We start from the raw sequence: 25,539 nt of genomic DNA on the forward strand, positions 1-25,539 counted from the left end.
TCTCTCTCTCTTTCTCTCCTTCTTTCTCTTTCTCCTCCTCCTTTCCTCCTCCTCCCTTGGAGAGAAAGAGGGAAGCAGCCCCAAAGGAAGTTCCCCCTCACACACAGCCCTCCATCCCTCTCTCTCTCTCTCTCTCTCTCTCAGGACCTGGGCCACTGGTTTCCCCCTTGGAGAGCCATGGCTGGCCCTGGACGCCTCCTCGGCCTCTGCTTCTTCTCCTTCTCCTGCCTCCCTTGCAACGCTTTCAACCTGGACTCGGCCCGCCCGGCTGTTTACTCCGGAGCCCAAGGGAGTTACTTCGGTTTCGCAGTGGATTTCTTTGCTCCAGACCCTGCTTCGTAAGTATTGGTCCCAGTAGAGGAGCAGAAGGGCAGTTTGAAGTAGTCTCTGCAGGGTGTTTGGGACCTCAAGTCCTGCTCCAAAGGCAGAAAGATGGAGGGAGTGTAAAAGTTAGACAAGAAAAGAAGAGAGAGAGAGAGAGAGAGAGACTGGGTACAATTGTGTAACTCATGGAACTGTGTAGCTGTAAATCTGTGCCTCTGAGTCCTGCTAGAAATGGAGGGCATTCCAATAGGAAAGCTAAAAAAGCAAAACAACACAGTAATACTTAATATAACTGAATGACTGAATATAACTGTCAATCCATGCTTCTGAGTCTGGCTCCAAATGGAGGACCTTCAGAAAATGGAGGACATTCTAATCAAAGCTGGGGGGGGGGGGAAACACTAACACAGTGTAACTATAAATCCATGCTTCTGAGTTGTTCTCCAAATGGAGGGCCTTCCAGAAAAATAGAGGACATTCCAATGTAAAAGCTAAAAGACACTCAGATACCTCTAAATTCAAGCTGAAGGTCAAAACAGTCTTAGAAAGAGAAATGCATACTTCTGAGGCATACTCCAAATGGAGGACCTTCAAGACAAATGGAGGACAGGTCCAAAGAAAAGCCAAAATTAAACCAATAGAAATATAAACCCATGTTTCTTGGTTTGTGCTCCAAATGGTGGACATTCTGGACTTCCTCCTGGATGGGAGGCTGAAATGGAGGACTCCTGCAAAGGGTGGTGAGTGGGTGGCAGCCGAGGCTTGGCTGGGTCCCCAAGGCAGGTTTTTTGGGCCAGGAAAGGAAAAGGGTAGAAGAGCTTTCTTCTCTCTTTCCTGATCTCCATGCCAAGCACAGCACTCTTTGGAAATGAAGGGATGGAGCTGGGCTTCCGATCAAGAGTGTGTCTGGCATGGGAATGGAAAACAAAAACAAAGCTGGATCCCAGAGGCAGAAAGCAAAAAGAGTCCATCCACACTGCAGATAGAATCATCCAGGCTGACACCGTTTTAACTGCCATGGCTAAGTACTGTGGAATCCTAGGATCTGTAGTTTGTTGGGGCACCAGAGCTCTCTGACAGAGAAGCTAAATAGCTTACAAAACTGCAAACCCCAGAATTCCACAACATTGAACCAAGGCAGTTAAAGTGGCGTCAAACTGCATTAATTCTGCAGTGTGGAAGAAGCCTGTGAAAGCTTATACCAGCTCAAATGTGGAGTCTTTAAGACTGGCACAGGAATGGTTGTTCTTTGCTACAAAGCACTAACAGTTATTGAAAATCTTCCCTCCCTAATCATGAGGATCAGGATCAGAATCAATTAATCTGAGAAACTTTTTGCGCAGTGTCTTCTACTCACCCTTTCCTTTCCTTCCTTTATCTGTTTTTATCTCACCTTTAATAACAGTAAGAATTAATTTCTTTCAGTAGGATTTCAGGGAATGTGATAGCAGCTTGCTGATTTCTTGATAGGTTTGATGAAGGCTAAATGTCTCACAAAACTACAGACCCCAGAACTGCACAACACTGAGCCAGTTAAAGTGGTGTCAAACTGGATTATTTCCCACCTGCAAATGCTGCCCGCTTGAGCTTCCTTTTAAACATGGGAATGGGATGGAGCTTTCCTTCCATGTGTCGCAGTTATATCATAAACACAATAAGACCCCCTAAATAGAAGATGATAATTCCATCGGATAATAATGTCTCTAAGGTTGCGGTTCTGTAATCTTTTGCTTGGGACTAAATTCCATTGACTTTAGATTGAATTCAACAGGAGTTATTTCTGAGTAGACATGTGTAAGATTGGAACTGTTCAAAACAGAAGTACTGTCCCATAAATGGAAAACCTCACTACCTCCTGCCACATAATGGCTGCCTGAACATCTGATCCTTTATCAGGAGTGACACAAAGTGTGTCAGGGACTATTTTCAACCCATGAGCCTATGTCATTGTGTGATTCACATATTATCATCGATCCAGTGGAAAGCACATTGGTGCAGCGAGTTCTAATTTGCCCTGACATCTCTCCCTTTGGGTTATGGAGGAAATATTATGACCGGAAGGTTTAAGTTGCGTGGCGCAGAGACAGATGGAGAAGGGAGAGGAAAAAACTCAGCAACCCATCATTGAAAGGACTATGGCCTCAGGCCTGTTTGCTTTCGTAATGGCTCAATGCATTACTCTCTGAAAAGCATTCCTTTACTTTCAGTGGGACCTCCTTTCTAGTGTATCCGCACTGGACAACTGTAACACTTTGGTACACGTTAAATGTTTTGGCCAGTGTGGCGTAGTGCATTGAACTATGACTCTGGACAACAGAGGGTTACTTTGGGCAAGTCATATTCTCTCAGCCTCAGAAGATAGGAAAGGCAAACCCCCTCTGAGCAAATCTTGCCAAGAAACCCCTTTAATAAGTTTACCTTAGGGTCGCCATATGTCAGAAATTACTTCGAATACACAGAACAACAAGTGCCATGGCTCCATCCTGAGGAGTCCTAGGATTTGTAATCTCAAATTATCTGGGAGAAAGTTCTAATGCTGTGGCTGAGGGGAGGATACTGGAGAATTCTGCAGTATGCAGATGCAACAGTTTAAATGGTATTACATTTCTATATGAAATGGATGTCTATGAGGGCCTCCAAAGTGTCTGTCAATTTATGGCAATCCCGTGAATTTCACAGAGTTTTCTTCGGCAAGGAATACTCAGAGGTGGTGTTGCCAGTTCCTTGCTCTGAAATATAGCCTACAGCACCTGGTATTCCTTGGCGGCCTCCCATCCAAGTACTAACCAGGGCTGACCCTTCTTAACTTCCAAGATCAGAAGGGATATGGTTTTGTCTGGGTATTGAGGCTTCTACATGAAATGGATACACCTCATACAAAACTTCAAATTGACTGATATAACTGAAAGGCAAATTTTGTATATAACTAAGGTAAGTCTAGGCCAGTAGTGGGAAACATTTGGCTCTCCAGATGGTGTAGATAGAACTACAGTTTTAATTGTTTCTCACCATTGGTGATGCTGGCTAGAGATGATAGCTATCCAACAAGTGGGTGGATAGGAACTCAAGAACATCTGGAGAGTTTGCATTTTGCTCATCCCTGCACTGAATGTACTGGTGAGGCTGCTCTGTAGGACTGCTGCCACCGACTTCCTCCAGAGCAGGTCCTAGAGATAAAGCATATAGGGATATAATTCTAATTACACATATTGAGAAGCAAGCCCCATGAGTTCAAGAGATGTACCTTTTTGGCGTCACATGTTTAGCATTGATCTGCAAGTCTGCTTCCTGTTTGTTTCCTGAAAAACTTTTGAGAATTAAAGCCAGGAACATTTAGTAGGAGGAAGAAATGAGGGATTTCAACTGGGAAGGCTAGGCCCATAGTCAGCAGAAGTCATTTTAGTTCCCGAGGTGGTTCATCTAGGGATGGTCCTACCTTTAGTCAAAGTGAGGATTATCTGCCTCAGATAGTGAATGCTGGGGAAGGGAGAAGGGAGGGAGAGGCAAGAGGGTGCTGAAGGGCAGTATTGTCTGGGCCAGACTATCTTTTGCTCACTGAGTTAATCTCCTGCCTTTGGTGGTTGGAAGGTGACATCCTATAGCCAATGCTGCAGATTCCATTACCGGTCCGTTTCTGAACGGTGACAATTATCAGTAGTTTTTTGGAAATGCTTTGAAGTCCCAAAGCAGAGCTTGGAAGGTTACTTTTTAAAAGTACAGGCTGCCCCTGCCTTTTGATGCCCTGCTGTCTGATGCCTTGCTCTTTCGGTGCATGGAAATGACAGGCAATTTCTATTAATTCAGCAGTTCTACTCTTTCCTCAGTTCTTGCAAGCTTACTTGTGACCACTTGCATGCACGTCTGTGTGTGTGTGTGTGATGTTAATTTAGCTTTTGCGCAAATTCAGAAGTGATATATCATGTGTTATTTGTGTTTTCAGTAGCCAAAATGCACTTGCACACTAAAAACAATAACCCTGGGTTCCTCTTTTTAAGCCAGCTCCACTTTCTGACAGTCCTCTGGTCCCTAACCCATCAGATAAGTGGGGGATTCCTGTAGCATGTTACTATTCCAAGGTCCTCCTTATAGTTGCTGTGTATAATTATTTTCCCTTTGCTGTTCAGAATTAATTGTACTAGTTACTTGTCTGTTACTTTAAAAACACTAAAGAATACTAGAAGTGATTGTCGTGTGGTACAAAACACACCTAAGGAGTGAAGAGGCCACATCTTTTCAATTTTAAAAGTAATTAGAACAATTATCCCTCCTTGTGTTGTCGTCATCATGCAACTTAATTTTGCTGACATTAGTTCAAAAAGGAATTAATGATGTACTTCCAACTCTGGCCTAAAATCTGTGCCCCATCCCTTCATGTACATGCTGCTTGTATCAGGAAGTGAAAGCTAATTTCCCAATTTCTGTTCTTGTATCGCTCTCTAGTAACCTTTCTCAAGCTGTTATTCTCAATACCTTTTGGACTACAACTTCTATCACTCCCAGCCAGTGTAATGTAGTTGTAGTGTAATATATCTGTAGAATACTCAGGGAATGCTGCCTCTCCATGACGGTGCTGAAATAAACAAAATGCAGAGTACTGAAAGTGATGGAAAAGTCTGTGTGTTTTCTCTGATCAAAGCAATATTTTTGTATATCTAGCAGTTACTTGACCCTGCTGTTCTGTAATAAACACACTTAGGATGGATTACAGTGCAAAATCATATATCATTAAATGGTTAAAAATGCAACCTTAATGGTAAAAACAGAAATATACAGCATTATCAGTGCTATTTATTCTCTTTCAGTGGGGTTTACTTTCTAATATGTATGCTGAGAATTGCAACCAAATATGAATATTTACTTCATGGAATATAGTGAGACTTATTGTGCAGTAGTCTTCTTTCTTGCATTGGAATGTAGTGTGCATATATATCTATTATATTTTGATTTTATCCCATATTCAAAATTGTCTTGGTAATGTAGTATTTTATCATTCCATACTACAACTGTATCTAAAATGATTCGAACAGTGCTCTGAATTTTATATTACATTGCATAACTCCTATAAAAATGAGTTGGGAATGTTTCAGTTTCTCTTCTGTGTTTTACTCTTCTTGTACTGAATAATTTTATACTATTGTTAGGCCATCGCTACCACCATTCTCTGCTTGCTAGTGTTAGATGCCTATAAATGGATCCAGAATCATACTTAGTGGTGACTCACTGAAATGAATGGAATTTAAGTTATTCCCACTAACATTAGTCCTATTAATCTGGTTCCAGCCCATAATGCATAAATAATGATGTGGATACATTTTAAGTGTGACTAAGTTGATGCAATTTATAATGCTCATATAAAATTGACGAGGTTTTATATTTTTTAAAATACAGTGGGCTCTTGTTATGCTCTGGGATTTGGTTCCTTTGTGGATACCAAATTTCATGGATGCTGAAGTCTCGTTATATACAATTGTGTGGTAAAATAGTGTCTCTTATATAAAATGGCAAAATCAAGTTTTGCTTTTTGGAATATATATATATATATATATATATATATATAATATTTTCAAGATGTGGATGGTTGAATCCATGGATTAAAAATCTATTGATGTGGAAGATGTACGTTGTAAGCCAATGGTTCTCAAACTTTGGTCCTCCAGAATTACTTACTGTTGCCTAGCTGGCTGCGGCTTCTGGGAACTAAAGTCCAAAATATCTGGAGCACCAAAGTTTGAGAGTCTCTGTTATAAACATTCATATATGAATGAGTCAAGGAAGATTACTCTGATGACCAAAACGTAGGGTGTATTAATAGGAGAATGGGCATGTATCAGACTTTGCGTGTTCTATGGAAATTCAGTTCAGCTGTTTTCCATGATGAGTTACAAAACTAATTCAGGAAATTCCTTGAAGTCCTTTTAAATGGAATTTTATGTGCTAAGATATGATGAAGCTTGTTTGTGTGCTTTTGGAACCTCAGTCTTTCAGCTTTCTTAAATCCTGGAGAAGAGGTGAAGTACAGTTGGCTCTCTGTATGAATTTTGCACAGGGATCCAACCAACCACAATTCAAAAATATTTCACACACGCACACACACAAATCCAAACCTTGATTTCTGCTGTTTTATATAAGGGACACCGTTTTAGTATGCCATTGTATTTAAGGGTACTGTACTTAAGCATCCATGGATTTGGGTATCCTTGAGGAATCCTGGAACCAAATCCCAGCAGATATCAAGGGTCCACTGCGGTGGAAGACTTGAAGATAGGCAAGTGTCCCAATTTTCCCCAGGGGGCATTAGGAAAATCCAGGAAACTAGATTAAATCAGGTTATTAGTTTGGTGAAGTGTGGGGATGCTGTGAATGTGATTTACCTTCATTTTAGCAATCCATTTGACAAAATCCTTGGGGATAGTTGGTTGGCATCAAACTATGGGCATCAAACTATGGGAAAGTTTGAGTTGCATGTCTTGACATTGTATCCTGAGTCCTTGGCCTTCAATGTTATTTTAATTGTGGCTTAGATGGAAAAGTTGAGTTAATGCTTGTAAGATTTCTGAATGACACAAAACTATGAGGGTTTCGGAGTCAGTAGATGACATCTGAGAAGACACTAAAAGCCATTTCTTAAGGATGCTCTACTTTGGATGTCCTGCCTGAAGTAGATGTTTGACTACATGACATGCAACATCCCTTCCACTTCTAGTCCATTTAAAGAACAGTGCCTTTTACCAAAAATCACTTTTTTCAGTCCCACAATACTTTTGGCAATTTTCTAAACGGGTTTAAATATGGAAGCTTTTAACTTAGGACTGCACAACTTTGCAACCTGAAAAATGTGTGGTGGTTGATGATGTCTCCATTATTGTTACTCTTTTGCTTGGGATTTACTAGGGAATGTGTGGATGGCAAGAACATATAAACCACCAATAAAGTAATGGCGGAGTAATTTTCACTTGGTGGATTACAGGTTGTCTGGGCCTACTTTAACCAACACATCTCTTTGCTTTAACCCACTAGATGTTGTAATATATACCACAGTCAGCATACCTGCCCATTTTGTGAAATGGCATGAATAATTGTACAAAAGCAGAGCCCTTAGGAAACTGTTTTTGACAGTCCTTTTGACTAGTGTTTTCCTATGGCAAATAGCTGCTTTGTTTGTTTCTTATTTTAGATATTAGTGCTTGTGTTCACTCTGCTGGTCTTTACATTAATTATGCCACAGGCAAAACCAAATCAATGCTCTTAAAGCTGTTAAGTCCCATTGTTATTTTTAGTATTACGTGGTTTGTTTTATATATAGTTTCCCTGGAATCAGATGCAAGAGAAAAAAAATACTTGAAAGTAGTTTCTGTTAAAAGGGCTGGGATCCAATGAACTGCACAATGAAATTCACACAACAGAAAAGAGCTTTGGACATGTCTGTGTTAAACGGCAACTCTTCATGCCACAATGAGATGCCACATTTGAAAGCAAGGGGGGTTTTGTGAAGGCCTTTGTGCTATTGTGACATAGGAATACGCTGTTCATGTAAAAAGATTCACCACCGTCTTAAAATTTATGATAACAATTTATAGCCCAAGTTATAACTCTCTAAGCCTGAGAATGAAAATCTAAATAGTGCTCCCTGCTTCTAATTTACATGACTAATAGCATCGTGATACCTTTCTCGGGCCAGTAATTTTTGTGCATCTTAGTTGGTACAATGAAATTATCACCGTTTTGTGGACTTTGGATTTTGTTGTATTTTGTTGCATGGCCAACATGGTTACCCTGAATATGTTTCCAGGATTTGAAGATTCTGCCACAAAAGAGGAAACTTTAATAAGAGGGATCTAACGGTTTGGGACTTAACTCTTTGAGGTTTCTACTTCTAACAAAAGTAAAACTCTTTCATTTGGACTACAGTTGGTAGGTTTAACAGTACAGGGACTTCTTCAGAAATTCAATTATCTTTGCCTAATAAAGGGGCAGTCAGCTTCATACAGGACAGTAGTGTATTGGATCTCAAGGGAAGTTACTTTTCTGTTGCTAATGGAGTTGACATTTTATTACCGGCCTTTTATTGCCTACATGGCCAAAAAAGGGAGTGGTCTTTGCCAGCATTGATATCCTCATCCTAACTGACAACAGAAGTAACATTTGAGTCAAAATGTAGGCCTGTGACACTAACATCATTAGTTTTCTTCTCCTTTATGGTTTTAAACATCTTTGGCTGATGAAGAAGCCAGTGAAGCTTCAAAGGCTTGAACGATTACTTTGTGTCTTTTAGTTGGTCCTATAAAGGTATCACTGCTTTGTGAATTTTGGATTTTGTTGTATTTTGCTGCATGGCCAACACGGCTACCCCGAATAGATTAACACTATTGTGTTCCTGTAGAGCTTCAATTCATTTCAATAGGGTTTGTGCAATCAAACTTCCTAGGAATTATGTCCTGTGAGTCAGCTACCATTGTTATATTGACTCATGATAATAATGGCAAAAGGGATGCTGTTATCACTTAAAATTGGGATGGGCAGCCATTCTTTTACCAAGGACTATATTCTCTCAGGAATAATCAGTTAGGAGCCATGGGCTAGTCTTGATTGTGGACACAGCTGATGCCAGCAGGGGATAAGGACAGTCAGAAGTAGTGAGTTGGTTTCTTCTTTCTCTCTGCCACCCCCCTTTCCTCTCTTCTTCATCCACCCCTAGTGAAATTTCTGGGGAAGGGAATGATCACATTTATGGAGGGTATTTGAAAATAGGCTAAAGGATCACATAAGATGCCAAGGACTGCATGTGAACCTGAGGCTAAAGGTTGCCCACCCATGTTTCAGAACCAGCACACTTCCTTGTCCTGTGTAATTTGGCTTGAAACAGGTTTTCTCTGTATGTAAACCTTTGCCTGAACATCTAATTTTGTTTGCTTGCATTTAAAATGTCCTTTGGTTTAGTTTCCTACATCATCCTGGCTTGAGGAAAACAAATATTTAACGTAAATTATGGCTACGAGCCCCACATTAAAGCAATATTAATCAGTTAATGAGTGTTTATTGAGTAATTGTTCACAAATGACTTCTCCAGCATATTTCAGTATCCTGAGATACTTTTTTGTAAAGGATATTTCAAAATATTAGGAGTGGGTTTTATTTATTTAATTAATTAATTTGTATCCCGCCTTTCTCCCAAAGTGGGACTCAAGGCGGCTAACATACACAAAACACAACAAACAAGTCCGTGGTCATATGTTCATTTGCAGAGAGCAATGGTCAATATTTCTTTGGGGACTATGTCCAGGCATTCAGCTATTATGTGGATTCTAATAGTGAAATAATAAATGCCTTGGAAAGCCAGATCCCAGGCATAAACACAGAGTCATATTGATACAAAACAGATCCATATTCCAAGCTCAGTGTAAGGAACTGGACTCCAGAGTGCTCCTGTTGTTGAAATCACAGGCTATGAGGCCTAAAGAGCTGGGCCATGACTGTGAGAGGCTGGCACAAGGCTGACACAGTAGGGTTATGTCCATCAGCAGTTTGTGATCTGAGCAGAAATCACTGGTGAGTGGTTAGGATTTCTAAGAAGTTTTCTGGATTTCTCGAACTTTCGAGAATGGTGATGGAGGGGGTGAGCAGAGCAAAGAAATCCTGCAGAATGAGAAAATGATTATGATAGAAAAGTGATGGAAGTTTTGAGACCATGGAGCGGGGAGGGATTTTTTTAAATGGGAATATTTGGGCATAAAGTGAGGAGTACAGTATTGGCACCCTTTACAAACAGAAAGTCACTTTTTATTTAAGGAGTGTAAAATTTGGTACGTACTGTATAATGTAGTTTGATATAAAGCTATCATGTCTGATAATTTAGAGTTTATTCATAAAATTACAAACTCAACACATTTTTAAATGTATTTTTCTTCTTCTTACAAATGGATCCACAAGGTCCTGGACTGTAAAGAATCTATTTAGTTTTGCGACTTTATGAGACTCAGTAAAGCAACCAGTCAAGATCAGTTTAAAAAAATAATTTACCAACATTTGGGGGGAAAACACAATGAAAATTACTTCGTTCCTCCTCTTGTCCTCCATAATGTCAAGTGGATATTAAACACTTGTTCCTATAAAATAAAGGAGAAAAGGAAACCAGGACCAATTGCAATGACCTGATAGTGTTTCTTAAACTATCTGATGTGGAGGAACTGGCTCCCTCCCATGTGCCAGGGACTGGTACCATATTAGTGCCCTTTGGCTACAACTGTTTCTTTCCTGGAGACTCACTGTGGATTGGCAACTGGTGGCTCTTGTAAATATCTGTTGAACCCCACTTTGAGGAACCCTGCTTTTTAGAAATAATCAGTTAGGAATTAATGTATGAATGTTATGTCTTAAACGTTTTATGCAACATTCTAAAAGAAAGTGTTCCATGGTCCCATTTTTAAAATCTTCCAGAAAAAAATAACAGTTCATGGGGGGAAAAGGGAAGGGAACAGTTTTTCCAGTTTTTTTCTAGGCTTTCACATCTCTAGAATAGGATAGAGGTTAATTCCTGTGTTGTCTCGCTGTGACAAAAAGGACGAGTAAAATAATAGGGATAACTGATCTACACAGAGGGAGGGAGGGAGGGAGGGAGGGAGGGAGAGAAAGAGAGAATAAATAGGTCATGGACGCTGTTAATTTTTTAAGAAGATCTACTTTATTTTCAAGGGGCAACTTATGATATTCACCCAACACTGTCTGCAAGATGTTGAATTCCAAGGAATTAACAAGAGTTTCTTACAAGTTTAGGCTTTGGTGCAAAATAAATAAATAAATAAAAATAAATCACAGTACACACAGATCTGAACTACTGTAGGATATTTGGTGATCCCCCCCCCCTTGCCCACTGCAGACAGAGGCCATTTGTTTTGCTTCGCAAATGGAACAGTTATTAAGAAGAAGAAAAATAGATTCCAAGTTCTCAGAAGTGTATGAGTATCTTCTGAAAATAGACCAAGATGAATTCTGAGACTGTGAGAGGTAATAGTGAAACAAACTGAAATCTGGTAACAGCATTGATGTGGACATCATTTTCTGGATATACTGTTTTTTCTCCAATATTCACAAGCTGCTAAAGAAAAAAAAATGTAGCAGTGGATTTTCCTTCTCTCCATAGATCCCCGAGAAAGACAAAGACGCCATATTCCTTTCGGAGTCTGGTCATCTTGTATTGGCACTCATCACACGCTATGGCTTAGTGTGTCAGTTGTTCATATCTGTAGGATCAACTTGTAACACTCCAGTCCTAAACATTTGTGTTGGCCAGCTTTAGTGGCCCTGGCAAAATGTTGTGTTTTGAGATGCTGTGTTGGGTAGAACAGTTTGTAAGCCATATGTTTTGCATTTATTTGCTGGCATAACATGTATTAGAACTGGAATATTACAGAGTTGGGGTGGGGTGATGGTGTGCCTGTTATTTTCTTATTTAAAACTCCCATTTAAATCCTGTCACAGCAAAGATCCATCAAATCAAAACACTGAAAAATAAGCAAGACCGAATAGTTGGGAGAATCCTTTCTCTGGAGTTTAATGGAGCAATAACGCTGTGAATTCATGTTATTGTGTGTTGTGATTTATAGAGGAGTAATGCTTGAAAAAATGGGGTGAGGCAGGGAGCTGGGAAATACATTCCTTTAGTGTAAGGAATATGCTATAAGGTAATGATTGCCAGAGACCATTTATTTTAATTTTGGAACAGATTTGTTTGCACTTCAGTGCATTTTGCTGCGTGAGGAGATGAAAACTGGAATGGCTTTATAATATTAAGAATGAAATGGAATTTAAAGAATAATTCCCATAACATTAGAAAATCACTAAACCACAACTTCTGCAAATTACTCAAACACCGTTCATGGAAATACTTGTGTTTCCAGATCTCTGGGACTGTTGGGTAGAGTTCTGCTTTACATCTCCACACCTTTTGGTTTTATAGCCTCACTCGAACTGCATCTGCACTGCAGAAATAATTAAGTGTGATACTGCTTTAACTGCCATGATTCAGTGCTGTGGAATCCTGGGATCATTGTGGCACCAGATCTCTCTAACAGAAAAGGCTAAATATCTAAGAAAACACCAAATCCCAGAATTCCATAGCATTGAGCCATGGTAGTTAAAGCAGTGTCAACCTACATTATTGCTGAAGCGGAGATACAGCCCCTCTCGTTACTCTTGACTGAAATGGGGCGCGCACAAGTTTCTGCCATTCCAGCTGACTTTGATCCTAGGTCTTGTAAGTGGAATAGGTGAATGGTGGGAAGCCATTTAATGGAGTCATAGTGGAAATCAACCAGTTCTGATCTACTGTACTTAGAGTATAATCATATGTCCTACTTTATAGGGAACAGTTTTCTCTTTGAAGAATAATCCAGTATAAATCTAGTTTACTATTTTATTTATTTAGTATATTAATATACACTGTTTAGTATATTAATATGCACTACAAAAATAGAACAGTAAAAAGAACCCATCCTTACCAAAGTATACAAAGGGATCTTGTAGCAGCTTTGAGACTGAGAGAAAGAAGTGGTAGCATAAGCTTGCATAGACTCAGTCTACTTCATTACATGCATCTGCTATGTCTTTGAATTCTATCATCCCTGCCAAAGGTGTAAATTATCTTTAAAATAATGATCTATGAAGCAAGAGTCTTGATAGGGCCTTGGAGTTGCCCATTAGCAGTGAGTGTCCTGGCAGCAGACTCAGCAGCAGACCCACAGATCTCCTGATCATAGTCTTCTTCATTATAGTGAGGGGTATTATGCTTCTGTTGAAACTGTAGTCATCATTTTGAATCTGAATCTGTACTTAAAGTATATGAAATTGTATACTGTCTGGTGTATGCACTCCTTTTTCAGTGATCCATTTTTCTCTTCACTGATGTATCTGGGCTGGTCAGTGTAGACTACTTTGCCAACCAATCACCTACTTCTATTTCTACTATGTTGTTGTTGTTGTTGTTGTTGTTGTTGTTGTTGTTGTTGTCGTGTGCCTTCAAGTCATTTCCGACTTATGTTGACCCTAAGGCAAACCTATCATGGGGTTTTGTTGACAAGTTTCTTCAGAGTGGGTTTGCCATTGCGTTTCTCTGAGGCTGAGAGAGTATGACTTGTCTAGGTCATCCAGTAGGTTTACATAACTGAGCTGGGATTCTAACATTGTCCTCCAGAGACCTAGTCTAAAGCTCAAACCACTACACCATCCTGGCTCTCTCATATGTACTATAGCATATGACAAAGTTGCACTGGTTTGGATCAATTTTGTGGGATAAAATGTCTCATGAGATAAGTCTGTGCAACCAGTCGGTCCACTAAGCTCTCTGCAACTCCCCATGCCTTGTCTATCTGCCCAGTGCTTGACATCACACACCCCATTCCCTACATTTGCAGTCTCAGGCTCAAAAACAGAATCAGGACTTGAAAAGGTTACCTTTTTGGAGTACAGTCTTCAAACATCTTGGTCACTGACCGTGCTTGATGTGGCATTCTGTAGGTTTCAGTCTCCGAAAGTAACCTTCTAACATTTCTTCACAGGATGCTTAACATACATGGCTTAAGTGTGGACTATCTGAAAGACCGCATGAGCCCTGTTGTTGTCATTGTGCACCTTCAGGTTGTCTCAGACTTATTCTGATCCTAAGGCAAACCTACCTTTGGGTTTTCTTCTTGACAGGATTTGTTCAAAGGTGGTTTACCATTGCTTTCCTCTGAGAGTGAGAGAGTGTGCCCTGTTCAAGGTTTCCTGAGACTGCCTGACTTTAAGAATCATTCACTTTTGATCTTATCACCATCATAGGTATTTTTGGTGGAGAACATGGGAATGAGGCTTCTCGGTGGTTGCTCCCAAGCTTTGGAAATCTCTGCCACAGGAGACTAGATTGGCCCTCTCCCTGCTCCCCTCTTGATGACAATTAAACATATTTTTATTTGAACAAGCATTTGGTGGCTTGGGTCCAAAACACACTGCAGAAATAATCCAGTTTGAGACTGTTTTAACTGTCCTGGCTCAGTGCTAGTGATTCCTGGGAATCGTAGATTGTTGTGGCATCAGAGCTTTCTGATGACTAAATGTCTCACCAAACTACAGTTTCCAGAATTCCCAGAATTGGGCCTAAGTGACTATATGGAAAAGTTATTAATTGGGTGTGCATCCTGCATTTTTTATTCTTGTCATGGATTTAAATGATTTCATTTTTTAATATGGTGGGTTATTAGTTGTTCCTTAACTTCTTATTACTCATTTTTACACATTCATGTACCATGTTGCCTTGGGCCCGATTTGGCAGGAAAATGGGATATAAATTTTAAATAAATAAATGAATATGCCTCTTGAGGCCTTGGGTTGGGGTGGGCTTGTATACATGGCTAGTGAATTACACTGGGTTGCTGGTTCTCTAGTTTGAAAGACTGATTGGTGCAACAAATTTGATTATAGGGAAAGAAAAATTAAGAATACAACTTCATTCATAATGCTCTTCGTTTTCACATTGCACTACTTTCCCTACTGTTATTTCTGTGACGATAGCTACTCGCTCTATTATACCAGCTGCCCTACCATTGCTTAAACTGATTTATTCAGCTTCACAGTTTATTCACTTAATTTATTCAGCCCTTTTGATGCAGTTGTTTGTTTTTCTCTTGCAGGATGTTTCTCATTGTGGGTGCTCCAAAGGCAAACACAAGTCAACCTGGAATTGTGCAAGGAGGCCAGGTGTTAAAATGCAACTGGAACTCTAACAGAAGAAATTGCCAGCCAATCATCTTTGATACTACAGGTAATGTATCATGATGGGTGGTTTTTACTGTGGGGCTTCAGTGAATCTCAAAAGTGAAAGCAAGATTAAATATTTTACAGATTTGGAGTTGATATGGGCCACCATAAGCAAGGCTCAAGTAGGTTTACATCTCTATTTGTGACAGATTTTTATGGTGATGGCTCTTACCCATCTTAGGGATGGCACAGACAAGGTCTAAAAGCCAGCTTCCCAGTGGCTTGGGGGCATGGTGTTTAGATGCCACACACCCGGAAGATGTGGCGGGGTGCGTTAAACCTGGCCCAAACAGATCTTTTCTGGTCCTATTTGGGCCGGATTCCCAGCAGATTGGGGCCGCAGCATGTGTTTTCTGAGGCCCCAAGGTGTCTTGGGTGGGGCGGGTTGAAGCCCCCCCTTCATGCCCATCTTTTTCACCCCCTGACTCAAACAGTACTTTCAGTGATTGTGTAGAGCAGTAATAATCCAAAGAATGGAAGGAGGTGGCTGTGCTGGGTAGTCTTGTGAATCTGTTTTGAATGCGGCCCCATTAGTCCTACCACCTCCCAATCTTGGATTGTTTCTGGAAGCCCCAGAGGTTGCAAAAGTTAATTGGGAGCTACATCTCCCTGAAACACCTATCAACCACATTCCACATGGACCCTGTTGACTTAGGGATTCTGGGAACAGTAGGAAAAAAGTAAACTGTTCCAAACGCTGTCAGTCCCTGAGGAAATCTGACATCCCAGTTTCTCCTGGAGTATATCCACACGTCAAAATTACAGCATTTAGATACCTTTTAACTGCCACGGTTCCATCCTATGGATCCAAGGGATTTATAGTTTATGGGGTAGTTAGGCATCTCTGCCAGAGAGTTGAAGTGATGTAGTTCAGAGGAATATACATAGAGAACGCTAAGTATATCAGCCAACTAAACTCCCAGGATTTCTGTAGAATGGAGGTATCAAATTGCTATAATTGTGTTCTTAGGATTCTGCCTCCCTCCAGAGGAAGCACTGAGGATCTGTGTCATTTCTTGATGTTGTTTAAAGAAATAAAAGACCAAGTGTGGAAAGGTGATATTGCTCTTTTTTTCTATCAAATAATTCAAATATAGCATCAATGGGAAACATCAAAAGTTCCCCCCCAAAAAAACAAAAACAAGTTTGAGTGACACCTAGGGACTTTAAGGTGTTGATTGTTTGGCTTGTTTCATATATTAAAACAAAAATTGTTATTGTGGATTGTTGTTGTTGTTGTACTGATTATCCATCTAAAGCTGGTACAAGGAGCTGTCCATGTGTTAATGCCTTCTGTGTCTGTTGTGTGTGTTGGTGGAACTGGAAAGGAATGGGGGGAGGGGGGAAACCATATTATTCCAAAGAGAATGGGATTCCCTCTGTCAGTGACATTTCAGGTCATTATTTTCCAGTTCCTCCCATTTGGTTCCTAGAAAATTTTGCTAGCTCCTCAGTTTTCACTTGGAAGACCATACAGATGTGAGCAACAAACACTGATGAAGGAATGGGAACAAAATGGCAGTAGTGCTAACAAGTGGAGATATATTCAGCCTCCTTGCATATGTAGTCATCATGCTATTGACAGAGAGAAAGTGCAGAGTGGTTCCTGCTAGTTTCACCTCTGGTCTCTCTCCTATTCCGTTTTTCACACATTGTAAGAAAGGCTTGAAGAGGGCAAGACTGTGGAATACACAGAAGCTCGCCTCATGAGCTGGAACAAGATGGCACAGAAGAGGATCTTTCAACTAAGATTCATTTGCCCAAAAAGGCTCTTTGGAATTTAAAGAGGTACCCTGTGTACAATAGTGACCCTGTTCTTTAGTAGTTACAGTGTTGCATTAGAACTTGGAAGCTCCTGTTGATGATGGTGATGGTGATATTTATATCCTATTTAAAGTGGCTTATGACGGATTAAAAAAAGTTCATTCAAATTAAGTTTTGCAACAAGCCACAAAACATTCTGGATGACCTTTAGACAATAATTATGTCAGCCTGACCTGCCTCACAAGACTGCTGTGAGGATAGGGTGAGAAGGGAAAGGACCATGTATTCTACCTTAAGTTCGTTGGAGGAAAGAGAGGATATGTTGTTGTTGTTGTTCTTGATGTGTACACATAACAAATACACAGTGGCCTTGGATAATTTTTCATTGAAAAGGAAAACTATATAATCTTACACTGCTTTTGTCACTGCACATCCTTTCATCTGAGTATTTATATATGAATTAGGGGAAACTCGGTAGCTCCAAATCCATTTCTGATATGTTAATAGGCTTTTAAAATAAGAAGCATTTCCTTCCAGGCAGTGCAGGCATGTTGTCCCGTGGGGTGACCCCTGGACCAACAATAGAAAGCTTTGTTTGAGAGCCCACACAATTGGTCAGGCAGGGATGTTTCCATGACCCATTTAGCATCTGACATATTTTAAGAGCCTCGTGCTGCATTACTCTTCCAACATTGTTCAGCTCAGGAGCTGCTGCTGTTAACAAGTCATGCAGAAAATGTGTGTTTCAGGGTTTAGGAAAGGGGAAACAGGCAAAGAGTTGCATGCACAATTTCCGTGGAAGAGGCCAGCCCAAAATGCAGTGGAGTCTACCTTAGATGTCATTGTTAAAAGGCTGTGGTTTGGAGGGAAGGGGGTCACTGGAAGGTCCTTTTTCTATTTATAGCATATTCTCAAAAAGAAAATGTCATCCTGCCATCCAGCCCACAAAAAAGGCCTTTGTGGTGGCAAACAAATTAAAATAGAAAATGTATAAGTCCAGTGAAAACAATTACAACATGAAAGTCTAAAGAAGCTTAAAAGAGCAAGCCAGGTGAATCAATTGGACTGAATATTTTAGGAACAGCTGATTTCACCAAAAGGTGTCCTAAACAGAAAAGTGTGTATGGATTTGCTGAAGATCCCTATGGTATTAACATGATGAGCTTCCCTAAATTTACTCCTGTGTTAGTTGTATCCTAGTCCTCCTTTCTTCCACTGAATCTTGCATGTAGCTTTCTTCCTCCCCATTTTACCCCCACAACAACTCTGTGAAGTAAGCCAGGTTGAGTCAAAGTAACTTCCCCAAGGTAAGTCAGTGAGTTTCATGGCTAGGTTCTGTGAGAAGCTGACATGGAGGGCTCTTCTCTGTTCCCCCATTCTGTTAGTAGAATATCCTATGAAGATCAGAAAAGCTGGAGGGACACATACAGTATGGGATGCCATATCTTCCCCAGACAGACTGCACTCAAAGAACATGCTTATGTGTGGCACGATCCTGTGGTTGTCTATTCAAAAGCAAGCACTTCTGTTTTCAGTGGATGTCCTGGTAGTGTGTTTAAGATTCCAACTAATGTGAATGAGTCAGAGTTTTTTCCTCAAGCTTCTGCTGAAGAATGCAAAGCAGGCCCAGAAGTGCCATTAGCAGGAGAAACAATTTATAATTTTTAGCAAATTCCTCCCCCTACCACCTTCAGAAACAAACAAGCAAAGCCATATACTGGCAAGTTCACAAGACGAAGAACTGCCATTCAGGTCAAAGCTGTTAAACAAATGAATACAGTAGTCTATTTTTGAATTTCTTGCAAATGTTACCCCATCTGCAACAGAAATTTGCAAGGAACCAGAAACTACATATAAGAGCCAACCCGTTTATTACATGATTGGCCTAATTTCTAACTTTGTGCAAACCTTTGCCCTGTCTCCTGGCAGAAATTGGTAAGAAACAGAAACTATGGGCCTGAACAGATAGGCCAAAATAAAGCTGCTTCAGTCACTTTGGAGGTATGCTGTTTAAATGACACACACATCTTAAGTGGCCATAAGCTGTGCCAAAGCTGTGCTCCAGTCCTTAGGACTGGAGCATGGCTTTGGCATGGCTTCCGGCCTCTTAGGACGCATGCATCATTTAAATAGCATACCTCCAAAGTGAGCTGAAGCAGCTTTATTTTGGCCTATCTGTTCAGGCCCTATAGTTAAGATCAAACTTGTTCAACACAAGTTTGGAAAAAGAAATCAGTATGGCTTGGGCTTCTGGGAGATGCAGTCCAAAATGTGCCTGCAGAGTCCAAAGTTGTCCACCCATAATCTATGCTGACAGACTGGCAGCAGCTCTCACATTTCAAGGAGACATCTTTTCCAGCCTTTCCTGGATGTGATGCCAGCAATTCAACCTCTTGATTTCTTGTGTGAATCAAGAAAACACACGGAAGACTATGTTTTCAGCTGATGAAAGCCTCGGATGAAAAGAAATACAATTTTAGTAGTGTGATTAGGGCAACAGTCCTGTGAACACTTTTTTTATTGTTTTGTCTTTTCAAAGCGTACATCAGGTGTGCTACCTGAATTTGGTATACTTGGCTCTTGGAGACATAGGTCCAAAACACACTGCAAAAATAGTCCAGTTTGAGACCTCTTTAACTGCTCTGACTCACTGCTAGGGACTCCTGTAGTTTATGGTAGCACCAGAGCTCTCTGACAGAGAAGGCTAAATGTCTCACAGAACTACAGTTCCCAGAATTCCCTAGTATTGAGCCCAGGCAGTTCAAATGGTCTCAAACTGGATTATTTCTGCAGTGTGTTTTGGACCTTAGACACTTAGAGACATGCCAAGCCAACTAAACTTGTGGTCTTAGTGTGAGACAACAACACCAAAGGCAAAATGCCAAAAGGATTTGGCATGCTATTTGAAATTATGACAAAGAAACCATTCCTTGGTACTTCAGCAGTGAAATATGAATTGTCATGCTATCTTCTGATGCAGAATTTCATATAATTATCAGTTCTGGTGAATTGTAAGGTATTTTTTGAAGTGGAAAACAAGAATTGTTCCTCAAAAGTTTAAGAACTTTAATTTTGAGTCAGACTACAATGGATGGGCTCATAGTATCTGCTGGGGTTTGGTTGCAAGACCTCTCATGGATACAAAAATCCATGGATGTCCATGTCCCATTAAATACAGTGTCATAGGAAAATGGTGTCACTTATATAAAATGGCAAAATCAAGGTTTGCTTTTTGGAATTTATATATATTTAAAAATATATTTTAAAGCTGTGAATGGTTGAATCCATGGATCTGGAGGGCGGGCTGTATATTAATAAGCTGTTCCCTAGGATTTTTTTTTAATTCCACAGAGTTAATAAAGTATCCCTACTGGGAAGGAATACCTACCTAGGAGAGCATGTTTACATACACATGCCTGAGACTATTGTCTTGTGTTGTGTGCTTTCAAGTCGGAAACGACTTACGATGAGCCTATGGCCAACCCTTCACAGGGTTTTCTTGGCAAGATTTGTTCAGAGGAGGTTTGCCATTGCATTCCCCTGAAGCTGAGAGAGAGTGACTTGCCCAAGGTCAACCAGTGGGCTTCATTGCTGGGATGGGAATCGAACCCTAGTGTCCAGAGTCTTGCTCCAAAACTCAGGCCACTAGGCCATGCTGGCTCTCAACTGAGACTGTAGTGAGACATATCTGAATAAACGTGCATAGCATTTTTCTAGAAAACGTCTAAATGGTTTTGTCTTGTTGCATCCAACTGAATATTTCGTGCAGATAATATTTTCGTAGAGATGCATAAGTGTTGTGCATCAAAGACTATAAATAGAAGCCTCATTCACAGTAAAACCATGTTGTGGAGAACAAAAGAGGTTGGTAAAGACTTTGAATCTCTAATTGGACTAATATAATTCCCTTTATGAAAGGAGTGCTGCTCCTTTAGGATTAATTTATGCATTTTGACAAGAACATGGCACACTTAATTATGTCTGTTTCTAGCAAGCTTCTTTAGAAAATGTGAAGTTAGACCCTGGTCTAACTATCCACTTTTCGACCCAAAAGGACCTCTCTTGCAAAAATGGTACTTTACCAGAATGGCTGGTTATTATTAAATGTTCCATGTCATGTTAGTCTTCTAAATTATTTGGAAGAAGGAAGGCATACATTCAGACGTGTCTGTATTAGGATATAATGCATAAGCTAGAGTATTTGAAAATCCATGTCTCCCTTTATGAGCCTGCATTTCGTGCTCTAAGGACTGCAGGGGAAAGGTCTTCACTAGATCCCACCAACATCTCAGGCATGTCTGGTGAAAACATGGGGGAGCCTTTCCAGTGGTTGCTCCCATATTGGGGGACTCACTTCCCAATGAGGTTCAGTAGTCCCCTCTCTGCTGTCTTTCTGGTTTTTTAAACAAAAGTTAATTGAATTATATTTTAACTTTTAAAAAATAAACAATAGGGATTATTTAATTTATTTAAAATATAAATAAAATAAGAGGTTTTTTTTTTAATTGTATTGTGTTTTTTAAAGTGCAGTATGCTACCTTGGGTCCCATACTGGAAGAAAGGCAGGATATCAAATAAATAAATTAGGTATTTTTTATTTTTCATAAAATAAAATTTTTCAGCTTTCACAGTTCTGTATGCATAATTAAAGTTAATAGACAAAATTCCAGAGACTGTCTGAGAGAAGTATATTTTAGATTATAAATCATATGTTACTCAAGAGTAAAGTGGTAGAAAGAATGAAAAGTTTGCTTTAGTACTTTATTGCCATTGCAGTAGGAATTAGGACTGGGGTACATTTTGGATTATTTATCCTTACCATTTTTGTCGTCTTTTTAATGTCCTGTGTATGCAGGGACCTAAATATGTTGAATTAGGGTTTCATTAGTCTTTAAATATGATAGACTTTAAAATCTTATAAATTATTCTTCCATTACTTAAATTACTTGGTAACAAGATAGGCTGCACCCCACCTTTATTTGTATGGTTATATTCATACAGCAGATCTTATTACTTGAGAGAAAATACATACTTCACAAGAAATTTGAGAGCAGTTAATATAGAACAAACAAAATCTATGAGTCTTTTTAGTGGTATTTATTCCAAAATTAAGTGTCTGTACAGGCTTCTCAATATGTGAATATATTCCAGTAAATATTTACATTTTCAGTCACTTCATAAGTAATTAAATGTCTAACCAAAAAAAAAGGGACGGTACATTCTAGGAGGTTATGTCAATTGAGAAGTTTAATAATATTTTCACCAATCTTTCTGATGTAGGACAAAACCTTTGGTTTAAAGAACAAGAAGGGAGTGAAACAGCAAAAGTTTATCAAGGCTGTGACTCACCAAGTTAAGTTTGGCCAACAAAATCCTAGGCAGGTAAGCAAATGTTTGCTTGGGTTTTCTCACATCTCTTTGCATGTTTCATGCTGTAATTGTTTGTTGTTATACCCTGCATAATAGAACTGTCAATTATAGGTATATACCCAATTATAAGTCGACCTCATGTATAAGTCGAGGTCAGGTTTTGGGGCCGAAATTGTGGATTTTGATATGACCCATGGATAAGTTGAGGGTAAAACCTAGGGGCATATAGCAAAGGATCTAAAAAATTAAGCAAAGCAAAACAATTACACAATTCCAGCCGACTTAGCTCTTTGTGCTCACTCTTAAGGTTGGATGGATAAGAGTAAAGGGGATTTGGCTTCCAGGATAGATTATACTCCTGTCTTTTACTAGGGGATAGTTCTTTTTTTAAAATAAGAGGTAAGATACAATACTTACATTGACCCATGGATAAGTCAACCCAGTTTTTTTGGGTCAGTGTTTTGGCCTAAATTTTTAGACTTAAACATGAGTATATACAGTAGACGTTTTTAGTTCTCATGATGGTCTTGCATGTACTGTAGTATTGGATCCACCTTTCAGAAGACAAAAGGAAATGGGATGAAGGATAGGCAGATAGAGTGGCTTGGTGGCTAGCCACTAGGTGAACATTTTGGGAATTTCTTTAAAAAATGTAAGCTATCATTTGGTTATTTTCAGCATCCGCATGTTCCTGGAGGAGTAACGTAAAACCATTATACTGCACTGATGTATACAGTTATGGGTAATTTCCAAATCTGGATTTTTGCAGTATTATTGTTATACCATTAAATTATACCATATACTCAAAAAAGTTTTCCGTAACTGTTAGTGTATCAGGAATGGGCAACTTAAGTGACTCCATGGGCCAGTTTTTTGCTACTAGTATACTGGAGTGGGTTGAACTGCTAAAAATCCCCCCCTCCAAAAAAAGTCCTGGAAGGACAAAAGTCTTCTTATTTTGGGGGGTGGGGGGACTTTTTATGTTAAGGCAGTAGGGTCCTGTTACCTATATAAAAGGTGAATTATCAGTCCAGGAAATTTCTGGGGAAATTCACTCTTTGGAAAGGGACGGGTAATAAGAGTCGCAGTCTAACAACATCTGAAGGCAGCACTTTTCCCACTTTGCCTTCTAATGGAAATTAGTTTATTGTGAAGTCACTAGTTTGCAATGTAGAGATAGATTTCATGGTAAATATTCTAGTGTGTCTTGTATTGTAATTATTTGTTACTGATGATAAAGGTGTTTTTATTGTTCTTACAGGCCGCTCAAGCAGATGGAGACAAAAGATTAAAGAAAGATGACAAGAAGAAAGAATTACAAGAGCTGAATGAGCTTTTCAAACCTGTGGTTGCTGCACAGAAAATAAGTAAAGGTAAGCTTCCTTTGGCAGACTTGCATTTTCCCATGTTGTGTATCTCAAACCAGTTTCTGTTTCAGCTGAAGTGGAAAGATATTAAATAAGTTCAATTTGTTCCAGGTGCTGACCCGAAATCAGTTGTCTGTGCTTTCTTCAAGCAAGGGCAGTGCACAAAAGGAGACAAATGCAAATTTTCACATGACCTTACTTTGGAGAGAAAGTGTGAAAAGAGAAGTGTTTATATTGATGCAAGAGATGAAGAGCTTGAAAAAGGTAGATTACATCTGATAAGGCAGCAGAATTCATTTTTCTGGTAACAAATGTAAAGCTCAAATAATCTCCATAGGTGTAAGTTTTTCATAATAATTTGTTGTGACCTAATGTGCTTTTCTGAGAATTTTTGATCAAATTGTAAATACACTATTGAAATTAGTTAAAATCAAACCATCTTAAAGAAGCCATGGAAAACCACAACATATCATGGTTCCTTTAATGTTTGTTTTCATTTTAGTATGAGTTTAAAAGCTTACAACTAGATGTGTACAAATTAATCTGCTCAGACGCCATACTGGAAGTGAAAAACAAAGAAAAAGTCTGCTGTTTACAGTAGTATTGTACTGATTGCACACAGTTTGAGAACAGAGCTATGGCACAAAACACAAGGGCAGGAAGCTACTTTGAAGTGGTGGGTTTAATCCATTTTCCCCATTTACACTGACCCCCAAAACAAGACTGCTGATGTTCCAGTGTGGCTGCAAGACTGGAAGCATTCCCCCTCCTTTTTATTTAACTGAAATTGAGCATTATGTCCAGTTTGTTTGGAATCTGATATAATGCTAATCTGCAATTAATTGAAAATATAATCAAAGTCTTCAGATCTCTTCTGAGCTGCACTGAATGAGAAGAGAGAAGACTCACCCAGATGCATTTGCATAATGCTAAAAAATTGTATATGTGAACATAGGTCACTGTACATTACTTTACTTCTATTAAGCATTTGATAGCCCAAACATCTTACTTAAGGAAGTGGCATGAGAACTTAGTATGTTTTAAGTAACACCCACATTTACTGTATAGTTTATTCTATTTGTTAGCATAAGTTGCCTTCCTCTTTTTCAGCCCTTCCTCTCCAACAATAAAGTATAGACCACATTAATACTTTGCCTTGTTTTTAGACAACTTTCCATGTTCAAAATTGCTCTACAATTCTAATCCTTGCCTCACAACAAATCTTTGAGGTAGGTCACTAGATTTATTTTACAGATGAACAAAACAGAAGCTATGGTGCTATTATTAACAAAATATTTGACATTTAATTTGAGTCATATTGGCCAAATCCAGCAGTCTTTGTTGCATGGCTGATTCTTTAAAAAATAAAAAGCCTGTTTAATACTCAAGTCTATTCATGAAAGCCTTGGCTAAGCATATTTAAATTTGGGTTTGGCTAGGCTTCATGGGAAAAGTGGGTTATGAAGAAAAGTTTGGAAAAAGGTGATATCTTATGCCCAAACATTATGTAAAGCATTGTATTTATGCTGATGCATTCAGAACAAGAGTTTTATCGCTTTTTAAAAGCCAGCTCTTTTCATAAACACAGATATGTAATGTGTATTGAAGAGACTACTGGTGTGCAGAGGAAGCAAAGGCTTTATGGGTTTCTTTCTGACTACTTAAAATATTTTGTTTTTATATCTAGACACAATGGATAACTGGGATGAAAAGAAGCTGGAAGAAGTAGTGAACAAGAAACACGGTGAAGCAGAGAAGAAAAAACCCAAAACACAAATAGTATGTTCTTTTCTTGATTTGTATTGCAATATCTAATTAAGATATTTGTGTGCTCCCACAAGCAGAAGCGGGAGGGGTCCAAAACCTGCAGCCCCCCAAGTGCCCTGGAATACAGGTTTTCAGTGCAGGATATTGCAGCACTGGAAAG

At 39.4% G+C, this 25,539-nt stretch overlaps 2 protein-coding genes across 2 annotated transcripts in view; both read left to right on the forward strand.

Annotated features, from left to right (window-relative positions):
* Positions 1-22,239, forward strand: LOC149275825 (integrin alpha-V-like). Its single transcript, XM_089504254.1, has 4 exons — positions 1-338; positions 14,985-15,115; positions 16,082-16,167; positions 22,156-22,239. Exons 1-3 carry the CDS (start codon positions 178-180, stop codon positions 16,129-16,131), a joined length of 342 nt encoding a protein of 113 aa, XP_089360380.1. The 5' UTR covers positions 1-177; the 3' UTR covers positions 16,132-16,167; positions 22,156-22,239.
* Positions 20,719-25,539, forward strand: part of LOC149275826 (zinc finger CCCH domain-containing protein 15-like) — a 9,759-nt gene continuing 4,938 nt past the window's right edge. The window contains exons 1-5 of the mRNA XM_089504261.1: positions 20,719-20,739; positions 22,156-22,257; positions 23,507-23,618; positions 23,724-23,876; positions 25,300-25,391. Of these exons, the coding sequence (XP_089360387.1) occupies positions 20,719-20,739; positions 22,156-22,257; positions 23,507-23,618; positions 23,724-23,876; positions 25,300-25,391 (480 nt within the window). The remainder of the gene's footprint in view (positions 20,740-22,155; positions 22,258-23,506; positions 23,619-23,723; positions 23,877-25,299; positions 25,392-25,539) is intronic.

Source organism: Sceloporus occidentalis, unplaced genomic scaffold (genome assembly GCF_023333645.1).
Source record: "Sceloporus occidentalis isolate IW3139 unplaced genomic scaffold, rSceOcc1.0.p SCAF_264, whole genome shotgun sequence".
In the NCBI taxonomy this organism is placed as follows: domain Eukaryota; kingdom Metazoa; phylum Chordata; class Lepidosauria; order Squamata; family Phrynosomatidae; genus Sceloporus; species Sceloporus occidentalis.